Source organism: Pleurodeles waltl, chromosome 10, assembly GCF_031143425.1.
Source record: "Pleurodeles waltl isolate 20211129_DDA chromosome 10, aPleWal1.hap1.20221129, whole genome shotgun sequence".
Classification (NCBI taxonomy): Eukaryota; Metazoa; Chordata; class Amphibia; order Caudata; family Salamandridae; genus Pleurodeles; species Pleurodeles waltl.
Genome location: NC_090449.1, coordinates 425800525 through 425817826, shown reverse-complemented (window position 1 = coordinate 425817826; position 17302 = coordinate 425800525). Strand labels below are relative to the sequence as shown.

The 17302-nt window shown below is 46.3% G+C and overlaps 1 protein-coding gene across 3 annotated transcripts in view; it reads right to left on the bottom strand.

Annotated features, from left to right (window-relative positions):
* Positions 1-11262: 11262 nt before the first annotated feature.
* The window catches only part of WDR90 (WD repeat domain 90), a 1338149-nt gene continuing 1332109 nt past the window's right edge, over positions 11263-17302 (bottom strand). For 2 of the 3 annotated variants that reach the window (XM_069210679.1, XM_069210681.1), the window contains one exon: positions 11263-13182. In XM_069210679.1, the coding sequence (XP_069066780.1) occupies positions 13025-13182 (158 nt within the window). In that variant the 3' untranslated portion in view covers positions 11263-13024. The remainder of the gene's footprint in view (positions 13183-17302) is intronic. The other variant, XM_069210680.1, reaches the window with a different exon arrangement.

Sequence of the window (17302 nt, the reverse complement as noted above, 5' to 3'; positions counted from 1 at the left end):
GTTGGTTCTTCACAAGTCAAGCCGGGGGCGTCGGGTGGAGAGTGCAAAGTCTCACGCTTCAGGCGGGAAACGTGTGTTCTTTCAAAGTTGCTTCTTTGTTGCAAAGATGTTTCTTCTTTGGAGCAGAGCCGCTGTCCTCTGGAGTTCTTGGTCCTTTTAGATGCAGGGTAGTCCTCTGGGGCTTCAGGGGTCGCTGGACCCTGTGGAACGCGTCGCTGTAGCAGTTCTTTTGAAGTGGGGAGACAGGCCGGTAGAGCTGGGCCAAAGCAGTTGGTGTCTCCGTCTTTTCTGAAGGTTTTTCAGCTCAGCAGTCCTCCTTCGTCTTAGGTTGCAGCAATCTAGGGCCAGATGTAGCAAAGTTTTGCGAGTCGCAAATGGCCCGAATCGCTATTTGCGACTGTGCAAAATCGGAAATGGGATGCAAAAACCCCATTTCCGACTTGCAAAAAGCGATGCGAGCCGTTAGCGACTCGCAAAATTTGCGACCCCATTTTGCGACCCGCAAATAGGGAGTCGCAAACCTTATGCAATTGCAACTTGCAAATTGCGACTAGTCGCAAAAAGCCCATTTTGCACTTGCAATTTACCACTAACTCAGAGCAGGTGGTAACCATAACCAAAGTATAAAAGGAGACCCAGAAGGCATCTGGGTTACTCAAGATGGCGGAGATATACCTGATAGCATTGAGGAGGAGAGTCCACGCAGCCCAGCAGAGGAGGAGGAGGGGCCACAGACAGGAGAAGATATATAGAACAAGGCAGACTGAGGAAGAGATCTATGACAAATACCGCCTTAGCAGCGCAGCCATACTAGAATTAATTTATTTACTTAAACCACAGCTAGAACACCAGACTGCACGGCTGCGCCATCCCTACGCATGTGCAAGTGCTATGCTCACTGCACCTCTTTGCCTCAGAGAGCTATCAGGGGGTCATTGCTGTGGCAGGTGGGGTATCTCAAAGTGCAGTGTCAAGGTTCCTCAGGGCCTTCCTAGATGCCATACTATCACACATGTCTCACTTCATATACCTACCAAGGAATGAGGCAGAAATAAACAGCACCAAGCAGGACTTTTACCGCATTGACAACTTTCCCCATGTCATAGGATGTGTAGATGGGATACATATTCAAATATGCCCCCTGCAAACCTGGAACATCTTTTCCGCAACAGAAAGTGTACCCACTCACTGAATTTCCAGGCTGTTTGTGACACCCATTATGTCATCACTGACATTGTAGCTAAGTTTCCAGGCAGTACCCATGACTCATACATTTTTAGGCACAGTGGGATACACCAACGCCTGGAACGTGGGGAGTTTGGAGACGGATACCTCCTAGGTAGAGCTGCATACACCTTGCAGACATACACACAGGTCACTGTGCACACCAACCAGGACTTTCTAACAGTGTGATGTTTGTGCCCAACAGGTGACAGTGCATATGCTCTAAGGCCATGGATTATGACTCCGTTTTTAACACCCAGCAATGAATGTGAGAGGCGATACAACAATGCACATAAGAGGACCAGGAACCTTATCGAACGCACCTTCGGACTCCTGAAAGCAAGATTCAGATGCCTCCACCGCAGTGGAGGTGCCCTCCAGTATACCCCCATTACAGCATTCAAAATTGTGGTTGCATGCGCCATCCTTCACAATAAAGCCACCCGACGTGGGCTACCTCTCACCCCTGCAGACCCAGATCCTGATGATGAAGAGCAAGAGCAACCACATCGCCATCATGGGGATCGGAGTATAGCTAATCAAGGCAGACTGAGACGGGAACACATCGCAACCCAATACTTTGGAAGGTACATGTCAACTCCAACCATACTCACCTATTGACCAAAAACTCCATTTGTTAAGTGGAACAAAAAAACTATTTAATTTGTGCAGAAATAGAACTATTTACAAATAAGAACTGTTCATGGTCATGTAAATGCAAACCATGCATGGGGCACATTGATGTCATGTGCCACATCAACAGGGCCAGGGTAATGTCTATGTCCTTCGGCGGACCCTGCCAGCCTGGCTGGTCCCTGGTGCTTCTGCTGTGCTCTGCCTGGTACTGGTACTCCGGAGCATCCTAGTGTCGGTGGCAGAGACACTGCTCACTGTAGAGCCCTCCTCGCTGTCCTGGGGTGTTTCCCCTGTGCCCCTGGACAGATGCTGTGCCTCCATTAAGTCTATCACGTGTGTGATACGTCCCAGGCCCCTAGCCACATCTCCAGCAAAATGGCCCATTTCGACCTGGAGGCCAACTGTCCTCCTCGACAGGCCAGTGATGTTCACAGCCAGTCTGCCGATGGATGTGGCCATCCTATCTAGTCTTTGTAGGAGCTGACGGTCCCTGCACCGTCCACCCTCAGCCTGGGCCAGTAGTCCTGCTGCCAGATCCCTCATGGACAGGGCTAGGTCCCCAGTGTTTGTTGCAATAATGTCAATTCTGGAGTTCAGATGCTGCATGCTGGCCTCGTTATTACGGACAAAACGGTGCAGCACACCACTAATCCCCCTAAAATGTTGTTTTGCAGGCGCTGACCACGCAGCAGCTGTGCCTCACTGTTGCTGGGAAGTTGACGGCCGGACGCAGCCTGCAGCCCTGATCTCCTGTACCTGCGTCGCCTGCGCAGCGGTGGCTGCCCTGTGTGTTCAAGTGTATCACTCCTGCCTGTTGCTGGCACAGCCTCCTGGAACACAGTTGCAGCAGGTGTGGACATTTCAGGGATGATGTTGGCCGTGCAGGTGGGAGTGCTGGCGGCTCCTGAGCTGTCCTCATGTGGCTGGCTGCTGTGGGTTGTGGTGGTGTCTTGTGGGAGACCTGTGGGACATGGGGAACAGACTGTCAGTGTCTACTATCTGTTGCACACTTCCTAATAAACAATTGCCTATGAACTGCCTACTTGACTACATTTCCCATAATGCATCATTCTGGTGTTTGCTACCATGAAATGGAGCTATCTTGGTTGAGCATGCCCCTGTGTACATGGTGGGTGGGGGTATGGCATTGATAGGGGTACAGGCATGTCACATGGTACTCACCGGTTGATGTGGTGGGCTCTGAGGTGTCCAGGTCTCCAAATCATGACACTGCCTCCTGCTCCAGGGTCTCCTCCAACCTTTCTTCCAGGGGTGTGGGTGGTGATACTGAAGATGGTCCCCCTCCTGTGCCTCTCATCTCTCGGAGCCTTTCAGCCACCCTCTCCTTGGTCCGGGAGCGGAGGTCATACCACCTTTTTTTTATTTCTTCAACACTCCTGTGGCTCACCCCCAGGGAGTTGATTTTTTCCTGGATCTCCTGCCATAGTTGTCTTTTGGTGGCTTCTGGCACATTGAGGGCTGCCTTCCCAAATAATTTGTCATAGTGCTGACAGCATTAATCTGTCAGCACCTCCAGCTCCCTCTCTGAGAATTTAAGTTTTCTCTTCCTAGGAGTTCCTTCCATTGCAGCTGCTGTTTCTCCTGTGTGCAGTTCAGCAGTTAAAAAGGGTGTGGTCCTCCCTCCTCCCAGGTGTATTTGTAAACTTCCTGGCTGTGATGTCATCATCATGTGCCAGGAAGTGTTTCCAGAGTGTTCTGGAGTGGTTTCTGGAGTGTTCTGCAGCACCTGCAATCAATTTTCATGATAATCGCAATTTGCGACACCCACTCGCAAATTGCGAGTTCGTTTTTTGCACGGTCGCAAAAAGCGACCTCGCAATCAGCAGACTCGCTCTCTGCGTTGCGACTCCGGGTGCGAGTCGCTATTTGAACACTGACTTTGTACCTGCATTTCAATTTGCGACTCGCAATTTGCAAGTCGCAAAATTTTTCTTTCCTACATCTGGCCCCTAGTTACCTAGGTTCTGGGAGCCCCTAAATACTCGATTTAGGGGTGTGTTTAGGTCTGGGGGGTTAGTAGCCAATGGCTACTAGCCCTGAGGGTGGCTACACCCTCTTTGTGCCTCCTCCCTGAGGGGAGGGGGGCACATCCCTAATCCTATTGGAGGAATCCTCCATCTGCAAGATGGAGGATTTCTAAAAGTCAGAGTCACCTCAGCTCAGGGCACCTTAGGGGCTGTCCTGACTGGCCAGTGACGACTCCTTGTTTTTTCATTATCTCCTCCGGCCTTGCCGCCAAAAGTGGGGCTGTGGCCGGAGGGGGCGGGCAACTCCACTAGCTGGAGTGCCCTGGGGTGCTGTAACAAAGGGGGTGAGCCTCTGAGGCTCACCGCCAGGTGTTACAGTGCCTGCAGGGGGAGGTGAGAAGCACCTCCAACCAGTACAGGCTTTGTTACTAGCCACAGAGTGACAAAGGCACTCTCCCCATGTGGCCAGCAACATGTCTGGTGTGTGGCAGGCTGCTAAAACTAGTCAGCCCACAGTGGAAGTCGGGTATGGTTTCAGGGGGCATCTCTAAGATGCCCTATGGGGTGTATTTTACAATAAAATGTACAATCCCACACTGGCATCAGTGTGCATTTATTGTGCTGAGAAGTTTGATACCAAACTTCCCAGTTTTCAGTGTAGCCATTATGGTGCTGTGGAGTTCGTGTATGACAGACTCCCAGACCATATACTCTTATGGCTACCCTGCACTTACAATGTCTAAGGTTTTGCTTAGACACTGTAGTGGCATAGTGCTCATGCACCTATGCCCTCACCTATGGTATAGTGCACCCTGCCTTAGGGCTGTAAGGCCTGCTAGAGGGGTGACTTATCTATACCTATAGGCAGTGTGAGGTTGGCATGGCACCCTGAGGGGAGTGCCATGTCGACTTAGTCATTTTATCTCCACCAGCACACACAAGCTGGCAAGCAGTGTGTCTGTGCTGAGTGAGGGGTCTCCAGGGTGGCATAAGACATGCTGCAGCCCTTAGAGACCTTCCCTGGCATCAGGGCCCTTGGTACCAGGGGTACCACTTACAAGGGTGGAGCAGGCGGTGGCGGCGGCAAACCTAACAGGGCAGGAGCCCTTTAAACTAACCTTCGCACTCCCGCGCGGCTGGTGGAGGTGGAGGAGGCGGCGGCGGCAAACCTAACAGGGCATGTGCCCTTTAAATTAATCTTCGCGCGGCTGGTGGAGGAGGTGGCGGTGGCAAACCTAACATGGCAGGAGCCCTTTAAACTAATCTTCGCGCTCCTACGCGGCTGGTGGAGGAGGCGGCGGCGGCGGCTGCAAACCTAACAGGGCAGGAGCCCTTTAAATTAATCTTCGCGCAGCTGGTGGAGGAGGCGGCGGCGGCAAACCTAACAGGGCAGGAGCCCTTTAAACTAATCTTCGCGCTCCCGCTCGCCGGGCGCCGCCCGGGCAAAGCCCAGGCCAGGGCAGGCCCATCCTGCACCCGTCAGCGGCCGGCAGAGGCTGGGCTGGGCCACCCCCCTGAGATCTCCCACGTGAACTCAGGACTTGGTTCGCAACTCACCAAACCAGGTACTGTGTTCTTCTTCCTTGATCCCCCGTGACTATAAACTTGTAGCCTGCACCTCTCCTCTCTTTAAAAAACAAAAAACAAAAAAAAAAATTGGGATAACCTCATCTACCATTCCTCGCCCCCACCCTCCCATAAACAATTGTTTGTTATTGTTTGTTATTTCACCTCCTAAGTGAACATCTACCTAGCAGTCAACTAATATAAAACTTTTGTGCTTAAGGCAGCTAGTAACAATGGGAAAAAGGAAACAAACCAGTGTAAATGACACTTCGCTTAAATAAAAAACATTCGTCAATTTTTAAATTTATCTCAGGAGCTATGGGGGAAATCGACAAACAGATTACCAATGTCGAGGGAAAAATACTTACCCAGAACAGGCCATCAGTACCCCTTGACCCCCCCCTTTAACAACAACTCCTGAGCACTTGGTAAAGCCTCTTGAAAGTGAAACTCAGATTAAAACTATTAATGGTTGCATTCAAGATACAATTGATTTTATTTCAGATGGTGATGACCATCCACCCTCACCAAAACGTAAGAGGAAACCCCAACCAGCAAGGAAGGACTCACCATCCAAACAAGAGCCGCCTGCGAATGTTAGACACGGCTCCTCGAAAGCACAACTTAATGCACGCACCCAAAACGTTCAAACTCGCCCTCAAAACGAAAAATCTGATCATAAGAGTAAACTTCATACAGCGAAAGGGAAAACTAGTGCTGCAGAACCACTTACTGCTTTAGAAAAATTAATTAGTACACGTTTTGATCAAGTAATGGAACGCCTAACCCAACAGGAGGGGAAAAATGGACTATCTGTTTAAAACATTGAATCCACAATTAACAAACCCTTTAACTTCAACTACACGACAGCTCCGTCATACAGATTTCAACACCAGGCCCCCTCTAACGCATCAGACCCAACCACCCACTTCTCAGATTACCCAAAGACAAGTTGACGCCTGTGTCTCACCCCAAAGAACCGGCAATGCCCAATCCCACAAAATGTCACCAAAAAGAGGGGAACACGTAACTATTCCTAAAGTTTATCAGGGTGCCCCTTTAACTGGGAGAGACATACTTGACCTCCCGCCTGCGGCAACCCCCTATGTGGCAGTCCTTGCCAATGTTCCCACTCTATCTGGAGCACGGGGGAATCATGGGCAGCTCTGAGGAACAAGGCCCTGAATTGGATTGCAACTCGCCTGAACCCTGAGCTGACAAATAAACTTTTTAAAGACATCAAGATGGTTAGAAGGGTGAAATGGGTGGGTAGAAACCAAAAAATATTTAAGGGCGATTGCGTAGTTCTCTCATTCAAAACCCCTACGCTGGTCAAAGACATCTTAAGAAATGTAAGCCCACATCAGATTACCGACCATGGCGTTGCCCTGCTTCCGTTGGGTTTTTTCTATACGAGCACTAAAGCCCATGATGGACCTGGCCTCCGTCTTGAGGACCACAGAACCAGGCCTGAGTCGCAATATATGATTTCTACTGTGAATAGATTTTGGGGGCTCAGTATGGAAGATACTGATTGACTATTATCTGTCAAAGAATCCTGCAGGCTCAAGCACCCTATAGAAACATCGGACCTTGCCCATCTGGGTACAGTCAATTCTGCAGTAGTTACAGGAGAAGAACGATTGGACATGGAACCCTACTTTAGACAATCTGTCAATGATGAACTGTTTCCAAGAGCCCTGCCAATAAAAACCTCTACCTGTGCCCCGACTCCTCTCGTATGCACAGAAAACAATACTATCCCAGGGAAAACTCAGATAACTGATAAGTCCTCTGTGGGCCAGGCAAAAACAATGCGTAAAGATCATCTCTCATTTTTATTTTGGAATGTGGCTGGCCTCCGATCTAAGGTGGAGAATGAGGCCTGGCTAGAATACATCCAGAGCTTTCCCTGGGTGTGCCTCCAAGAGACCTGGTCTGTGAACCCGATTCACATAAATGGCTATAGGACACTACACACTCCTGCTGTTCCTTCTTCACGGGGCAGGTCTAAGGGCGGTTTGTGCACCTTTATATCCAGCAAGTGTGATACAATCAAGGACATTGCTCTAATATCGAATACGTTTTATCAAGTGATTACATGTCATCTAAAAAATATTGCACAACTGGTGGTCATTAATTTTTATAATAATGTACCTTTTCAAGATCTCTGATTCGTACTTAACCTCCTCCAGGATGATATAGACCGAGCATGTGACTCTTCAGATAAACAGTCTTATATTGTGCGGCGAGGCAACTTTAATATATACCTGTGTCCTAGTTCAACTAAGGGCTACTGCCCTTATGCCCCTGACGGTGATGATGATTTACTACACTTCACACACAACAACTCAGGCAACCAGCTGAATGAAGTTCTATTTAGTCTTGACCTCATTCTGTGCAACTGTCTGACCCAGGGTAGACCACAATTGAAACCCACCTTTAACGGTAGGCAAGCCAACACGACAATTGATTTCATTCTACTCTCCAATAACCTCCTCCCTTATGTTCTTGATTATGATATCCAAGATACCATATTTAGCGACCATAACCCTCAAACCGTAGGCCTCACATTTCCCCAACACGTTTTTATACACAGGGAAATGGAAGAGATAGTAGAAAATATTGAACTGGGAGCAAGAAATGGTTACACCATCCGATGGTCAGACATTGAACCTACAGGTTTCATGAAACAACTAGTGACCAACTATGCTAATGAATTTAACATCTTCCTTGCAGATAACACGAGCCCACGAGACTGTATTGAGGCCTTCATGGTAAATACGGCTGGTGTAAAACAGTTTCTCAAGGCAAGTTTTAGCAAATCGAAACCGAAGGAGGATAAAGGTTGGTTCAATGCTGAATGCACACAAGCCTGTAAGAACCTAAAATGCCACTTACACTTACAAAACCCGGATAAACGCCAATTAAGTTTAAAGAGGAAGGAGTATAAAAATGCCAAAAAGAAAAGAAAACAGAACTTAAAAAATGAGGCATGTCAATCCCTCCACGATGCAAGCCTCCGGAATGATAATGTAAAATTCTGGAAAATTGTGAACTCCCCGCTCCTATGTGATGAAGAAATACCAAAAATTGAAATTGCCATCACTGATGAAGAGTGGGTTGCCTTCTTTTCTGCCATATACTCCTCAGAAAATTTGGCACTGGAAAGAAATCTCCCTAAATTAGACTCTCATGACCTCATCTCACCATTTACCCTAAAACGAGGTCACTGACGCTATCAATGCAAGTAAAAGCGGAAAAGCCCCAGGTCCAGATGGAGTTCCAGTTGACATCTATAAATCTAATGTCCCTCTTTGGGGTCCACTATTGACGCAGGTGCTATGCGCCTGCTGCTCAACTACTTTCATCTCGACCTGGGCTGAGTCTATAATCATTCCAATCTATAAAAAGGGAGATCGCCATAATCCCGCATGTTACCGTCCTATTTCATTGCTAGACACACTTGCAAAGATTGCGGGACGTATTATTTTAAACAGACTACAAGATTGGATAGAGGAAAATCACATCCTCTCTGATCTACAATACGGGTTTAGGCCGGTATAGGGACAACGGAACAGGCTCTTAACCTAGAGATCATACTTGGTAAATATACAAGGGCCAAGCCCGGAGCACTATACCTTGCATTCATCGATTTAACCTCTGCATTCGACTGTGTGGTGCACTCAAAATTGTGGCCCATTTTGTTGGACATGGGGGTTGATACTACCATAGTCCACTTTATTAGGGAATTGTACGCTGGTGCAAACGCCAAGGTCCGCTATGGGCATCAGGGTGAATGCACTTCATCTTTTCCCATTGAACGAGGGGTGCGTCAAGTTTGTGTGCTAGCTCCCCTATTGTTCGCCTTGTATATTAATAGTCTAGAGGGGACTCTTTCCAATGCCTGTGGTGATCTTCCACAAGTAGGCTCTCGGAAGATCTCGGCCCTCTTGTATGCGGATGATGCCGTTCTGATGGCCCCCACCCCAGTCACTTTGCAATGACTAATAACAACCTTTGATAACTGCATAGATGCCTTGGGCCTTAAAATCAATCACACTAAAACTTTCTCTATGACATATTCCAGATGCCGCACAAAGAACTGCCACATAGACTTAAAAGGTACAAAACTAGTCGACACTGGGATATTTTCGTACTTAGGCATTGTGTTTGATGATAGAGGTACATGGGTACAAGCCATAAAAGCGAGAAAATTGTTATTCACGAAAACCGTTATGGCGATAAAAAACTTTTCTAAAAGGGTGGGGAGAGCAATTCCTAAAGATATGATGACTCTTTACAATGCGAAATGTGTTTCAGTAGCACTGTACGGGGCTGGACTCTGGGGATATTGAGATTGCACTACCCTACAGCTGACTGAAAATGCTCTCCTGAAAACAGTCCTAAGTGTCCCGCAATCAACGTCAACAGTAGTATGCCATTCAGAAATGGGAGTAACATACCTCACAGATCTCATTCGTGTCCAACCAATTCTACTCTGGCATAAGGTATGGACCTCGGATCCTGCGAGGTTGAACAGGGCTATCATAGCAGATGCCCTAGTACTTACTTACTCGTCCAAAATCCCATGGCTAAATTACATAAAGCACTTTCTTATTAAACTAGGCCACCCTGAGCTGTTTTTTACTCCAGATGAATTGAAAACAATTTCCAGGAAAGACCTGAAAAACACTTGCCTCACCCACCTGGCCGAATTGAGATGGGATGCGGAGGCAAATAAACATAGTGTCAGGAGAAACCACATGATACAGCAAACGAATGGTATGGAACCATACTTAAGTAAAGTCACGAACCCAAGACATCGGTTTGTCCTTATGCGCTTGAGACTAGAGTCTTTTCATCGCCTCGTTAGTTTTCCCCTGATCAATGACTGGTCTCTACAACTGCAAAAATACCCCTGCGATAATGTCTCCAATCAAAATACAATGCACACACTTCTTTTTTGTAAATTTTATTCAACTTCTAGGAAAACATTTGTGATACCACTTTTAAAATTAATGGATTTTAAACAATGTCGCCCAGCTTTTTTGTATCTTTTATCCCTTCCCTCTATCATGGTTTGCAATGGATTAGCCCTGTTCCTGTGTTCAGTGATTAAGGACAGACAATGCCTTGAGGCAAATGGGTGAGACTTCTAAGCGTCATATTTGAGATTACCTTATGTTAATCAAATTGTTTATTAACCTTTATCACTTTCTTAATCTTTTACCTGTTTGCATTTATATTTATATTTATACGTATTTTATTCTCTGCATTTTTCTTCCTCTTTTCTCTGAAAACTTTTTTTTTAATGCATAATGACTTTTATGATTGTTAAAAACATTCGAATAAAGTTTCTTTGATGATGAATACAAGGGACTTACCTGGATGCCAGGGTGTGCCAATTGTGGAAACAAAGTTACAGGTTAGGTAAAGAACACTGGTGCTGGGGCCTGGTTAGCAGGCCTCAGCACACTTTCAAATCATAACCTGGCATCAGCAAAGGCAAAAAGTCAGGGGGCAACCATGCCAAGGAGGCATTTCCTTACACTATTCATGAAAAGATGTGCACATGACATTATTACAGAAGTCCGAACGTTGTCAAAACATCGGTACATCCCCATTAGTCTTAATGTGAGCACTAATATTCTCGCTATAAGGTACAGTTGGCATGTAGTTTTTGGTGCGCTGGCAAATGTGGGTTCCCGGGCAGAAAAGCAACTAATGTCTACCTTATGCTATACAAACATTGTGCCTGAAATTGACATTTTAGTATAGTTATGTGAGTGGTTGTGTTATAGAATTCTTATGGTTTAAATAAACAGTTATGACACGTCAATACATAGAGGTAAAAGTAATATTAAAATTGCATCATTTATTTAAAAACTGTACAGTTTGGACATACTTGATACATACACAAATACAATGTTTTCATGCATAACACATTGCTTCAAATGCCAGGTGTTTCTGTAATATTAATAAGCCAGACTTTAGTTCGCACGTGGCTAATGTAGCACAGCTGCAGCAGAAGGAAAGTAACTACAATCGTACACACCTCACAAAGACAAAGCTGCTACCCTAACAAAGAGAGATGCAGCTTTATAAAGATCTATTTTGCCAGCCAGCAGATGAAGGTCCGGAGAGGTCTAAGGGGCACCTGCCTTTCATTAAAAACCATCCTTCCCCACTTTATTACATAGCTTGCAAAAAAAAGTCAAATATTGTCATGTGCAAATATAGAAAAAATCAGAACCTCAGGTGGGATATACTCCAGGGGCTGGCTAACGCAAATGCAGTCTTTAAAATGCCATTTGATGGTTCGCCGTGCAAACCTGGATTGAAATATGCGTTTTTACTGTTTATTTTATTGAAATTTCTGTAAAAACGTTGAGATCCGCTTCAAATAGTACCACCTTTGAATGGTAGCATGATATATTTAGTCTTGAAATATAAAGCTTTCTGTTCTAGAGGTTTATATTCTCCTCCTGGGCGATGTCAGTTGGGAATCTCGGAGCAGAGATAGACATTGTGACCATCGTGGGAAGCCAACGTTGATCTCAAAGAGACCGGAGCTCTTCCAAAGTAAATCTAAAACAAATCTCATTGTTTTATAGAACCTAAAGAAAAACAAGACAAAACGAGAACAATATATTTGAAACATCACATTGTAAATTGAAGTGAATGACTAAACAAAAATGGCATCGAAGTCCGTGAGGTTTTTGTTCTTCGTGAATCCAGGCTGTGTGGCCAAGGATTTTGCCCTGGATACAAGCAATGGAGTGAGGCTCGAGCCAAAACAATTCATTCCACAATGAGGCAAGTCTTGTTGTTTCTTTGTTGACAGGGTCAATCTAACTTTGTTGTAGTGTAATACAAATCATTTGCCAGTTCTATCCTTCCTCTCCCTGAAGTCACATGCTGCATTAGAGACAAGTCGAATGTCTACTCAAAAAGATGCGACCACAATGTCCGAAGCATGATGGATTTTGCTTGAAGATCAGCCTTTTTTATTTAGCTACTAAATGACACTAGGAGGAGCATTTGAGGCAAAAGAACAGGTGTCAAACTGCAAAAGAAAAATAAAGCTCAACCTTATAAAATAATGAATAATCCAGAGGGCAATGGCCCATGTTTACACTTCTTACTTTTATATCGACGAATCTGGAGAACACACCCGAAACTGGAGAGTGATCTACATCAAAATGGGCTTGTAAGGGCACTGTTCAATGGATCTGTTATGCAGGCAGCCTAAATGGTTTTTGGTATTCCAAATCAAGCCTCATTTCTGGACTACCCAGGAAACCTCTTTTTATGAGAATGGTTTCATGGGTTCAAGACGACACACACACCAGATTCTGATCCATAACAGGTATTTTAGTTTTGTATTGGAAGATCATCCTTTATCACACATGGGCCTCAATGCCTGCTATTTGCCTAGATCATCTTCTAGATGGTTCTAGACAGATGACATAGATAATTTCGCTACACATGGGTTTAATTACTCGTGCATAGTACACATGAGGTTCATGTTCCACACAGGATTATTGGATTGCAGAGTGTTCATCGCATACAGACGTTCTGGATAGTCTAGAGAATTTCCTTGTCCATTATCTACTTCGGATTTCCCAGATAAGCACTTCATTGTAGGCAGCTGTGAAGAGTAATTTCCCAGAAGGAGCCACCTTGCAGAGATGGATGCAATCATCATAGCCAAGGTAGTCTTGTTCGAGCCCAGATGTGCAGTCAATTACACGAAGTATACGCTCTAGTAGGGAAAGAGGGCAAAGTGATTATTATAAAGGAGTATGGTGAGATGGCAAAGAGCCAGTAAGGAAAAATGAAGGATAAAGAATAAGACATAGCAGGGGAATTAAAAATAACTTTAAGGAAGAATGACATTTAGTCAGGGAAGAGGGAGAACAAAAGAAGGAAATATGGCAAAATAGTGAGTGGAAAAAGGGTTAGCACAACAAACTACTGTTGACCAACAGTTGGTGTTGATCAAGTAACACAGCAGTAAACAGTATTAACAGAATCTGCAAACTCACACTGCAACATACGATTGGGAACCAGATTCTTGTTTACTTTTAAGACCTCCAAAAACAAACACTGACACTGGAAAGAAAGCTTACTGAAGTGGAATATTTTAGCATGTAATAAACGTGGACTATTTTAGAGTGGGAAAGTGGAATATTTCGGCATGTAGTAAAAGTGGTTCTGTGAAACGATTTTAATGAAAATCTCATCTTAACCCTTCAGGCTTGGTCAAGATTTAGCCATGTGTTTGTTGTAGTCAGCCTTTATGCCACAATGGATCGTTAAGATTATTTCACATACATAGGAAGTTGGCTCTGTATATACTATCTAAAAGTGAGAGATAGTGTGCACAGGGTCCAAGGATTCCCCTTAGACGTTGATAGTTGCACAATTAGATAACAGTAATGCTCTATTTTGTGGTAGTGTGGTCAAGCAGTAGGCTTATCAGAGGGTAGTGTTGATCATTTGTAGTACACACACAGGCAATAAATGAGAATACACACTCAAAGACTTAACTCTAGGTCAATAGGTGTTTATATAGAAACATATTTTCTTAATTTATTTTTAGAACCACATGATTACAATTTTAGGTAAGTACATAAATTGTAAGGTAGTTCACACAGGTAAATATATAACTTTGATTTAAAACAGTAGAACACACAGTATTGGTTAAAATGGCAATAAGCTATCTTTAACAGTGGACACTGCAAAAATCAACAGTGCCTGGGGAGGGAAGTATGGGTTAGTTTCTCAGGTAAGTAAAGCACTTACAAGTTCAGTCTGCTGGGCATAGGCAGCCCACCGTTGGAGGTTAAGTCAACCCCAAACACCCAGCACCACAAATGCAGGGCCGGTCAGGTGCAGAGGTCAAAGGAGGGCCCAAAGCACATAGGCACCTATGGAGAACAGGGGTACTCCAGTTCCAGTCTGCTAGCAGGTAAGTACCTGCGTCCTCAGGGAGCAGACCAGGGGGGATTTGTAGAGCACTGGTGGGACACACACAAGCACACAAAACACACCCTCAGCGGCACAGGGGTGGCCGGGTGCAATGTGCAAAGTAGGTGTCGGGTTTGCCGTAGAAAACAATGGAGGGACCCAGGGGTCACTCTGGTGATGCAGGCAGGGCACAGGGTGGGCTTCTCGGGCCAGCCACCAACTGGGCTAGGATGAGAGCCGCCTGCTGGTCACTCCTGCACTGGTAGGTCATTCCTATCAGTCCTGGGGGCTGCGGGTGCAGTGCTTGGTCCAGGCGTTGGGTTCCTTTGTTACCAGGCAGTCGCAGTCAAGGGGAGCCTCTGGATCTTCTCTGCAGGCGTCGCTGTGTGGGTGCAGGGAGGTCGACTCAGGGTGGTCACGTCGTTGGAGTCGCCTGGGAGTCCTCTCTGCGGTGTTGGTTATTCTGAACTCGAGCCGGGGCGTCGGGTGCAGGGTGCGAAAACTCACGTTTCTGGCGGAAAGTTGGAGTCTCTTTAAAAGTTGCTTGGTTTGTTGTCGTTTCTGGACAGAGCCGCTGTCCTCGGGAAGTTCTTGGTCCTTAAGGTGCAGGTCAGTCCTCCGAGTCCTCAGAGGTCGCTGGTCCCGCTAGATGCGTCGCTGTGCAGGTTTTTTGAGTCTGGAGATAGACCGGTCGGGCTGGGGCCAAGTCAGTTGTTGTCTCCGTCATGTCTGCGGGGCTTTCAGGTCAGCAGTCCTTCTTTCTTCAGGTTGCAGGAATCTGATTTCCTGGGTTCAGGGTCGCCCCTAAATATTCAATTTAGGGGTATTTGGAGTTGGGTCTCGGGGCAGTAACCAATGGCTACACCCTCTTTGTACCTCCTCCCTGAGGGAAGGGGGGGCACATCCCTATTCCTATTGGGGGAATCCTCCAAACTCAAGATGGAGGATTTCTTAAGGCAGGGGTCACCTCAGCTCAGGACACCTTAGGGACTGTCCTGACTGGTGGGTGACTCCTCTTTGTTTTTCTCATTATCTTCTCCGGAATTGCCGCCAAACGTGGGGGCTGTGTCCGGAGGAACGGGCATCTCCACTAGCTGGGATGCCCTGGGGCGCTGTAACAACAGGCATGAGCCTTTGAGGCTCCCCGCCAGGTGTTACAGTTCCTGCAGGGGGAGGTGAGAAGCACCTCCACGCAGTGCAGGCTTTGTCCCTGGCCACCGAGTGACAAAGGCACTCACTCCATGTGGCCAGCAACCCGTCTGGTTGTGGCAGGCTGGCAGGAACTGGTCAGCCTAACACTGGTGTTTGGACTGGTATACAGGGGGCATCTCTAAGATGCCCTCTGTGTGCATTTTTCAATAAATCCCACACTGGCATCAGTGTGGATTTATTGTTCTGAGAAGTTTGATACCAAACTTACCAGATTTCAGTGTAGCCATTATGGAACTGTGGAGTTCGGGTGTGACAGACTCCCAGACCATGTACTCTTTATGGCTACCCTGTACTTACAATGTCTAAGATTTGGCTTACACACTGTAGGGGCATAGTAGTCATGCAACTATGCCCTCATCTGTGGTATAGTGCACCCTGCCTTAGGGCTGTAACGCCTGCCAGAGGGCTGACTTACCTATTCTACAGGCAGTGGGTTGAGGGCATGGCACTCTGAGGGGAGTGCCATGTCGACTTTTTTGGATGCCAAAAGTGCTGTTGTACAAAAAATAGCACATTATATTGGCCACTACATCTTATTCTTAAAACGATGGAACTAAACAGCTTCAGTAGTCCTACCTATTAGGTGAGGGACATTTGCCTTTCCATTTTCCCACTCCGGTAGTGCCTAGTTAGTTCAAGATTGATTTGAAATCCTAGATCAGCGGTTCTTAACTTTTTGACATCTGTGGACCCCCCACTTATTAATTGCTGGAACCCGGGGACCCCCAATAAATGTTTAATGGGATCTGGGGACCCCCCACTGAGTCATTATTGGAAGCCAGGCCCCAAACCTAAGCATTTTCGATGATTTGAACTGCAAAATAACACACTAAAATTAAAGGAACAAGCATTCATCAAACGGATCCACAAATTATGAAATACTGAACATGTTACTTACCTTCGGTAACAAATTATCTGTTAGAGACATAGACTAGTTGCACATTCCTTACCTTAAAATTTCCCCAGGCGTCAGACTGGATCTGGAGATTTTTTTCGAGCAGTACCCTTACGCTCCGTCAGGTGGTGTCAGTTGACTCCACGTCCATTGTTGGTATTGTGGTCACTGTGATGACGTCGCAGTCGTATATAGGCACTACCCCGGTGCGCTGACGTCAGTTTCTTTTCACAGCTTTCCACGCCAGAAGCGCAGAGCCATGAAGAACACAGATTGGTGCAACAGACCTAGGGTCCTGAAAGGGAGTCCCTGACCCTAGAAATCAGTTCACAGGGCGGGAGGATCGGTAAGTAACCTGCAGCTAGAATATTTCTCTACCAGGTAATTCTTTACCGAAGGTAAGTAACTTGTTCATCTGATAAAAGACTTCTAGTTGCAGATTCCTTACCTTAGAATAGATACCAAAGCAATACCATCCTCGGAGGTGGGTCTGTGAACAAAGATCATACAAGGAAGTCCTGCAGCACCAAACTGCCAAAATAGCCGTCCCTGCGGACCTGACTGTCAAGGAAAACGAATGCAGGAATGCTCACGTTGCTGCCTGGCAGATGTCCAGGACTGGAACTCCCCGTGCTATCAAAGTGGTTGCAGCTGTTGCCCTGGGGGAGTGAGCACGCAAACCCTCAGAGGGTTGCTTCTTAGCCAAAGCATAGTACATTTTGATGCAGAGAACAAACCATCTGGAGATGGTTCTTTTCTGCACCACCTGCTCTTTATTTGCACCCACATAACCCAAAAAGAGTTG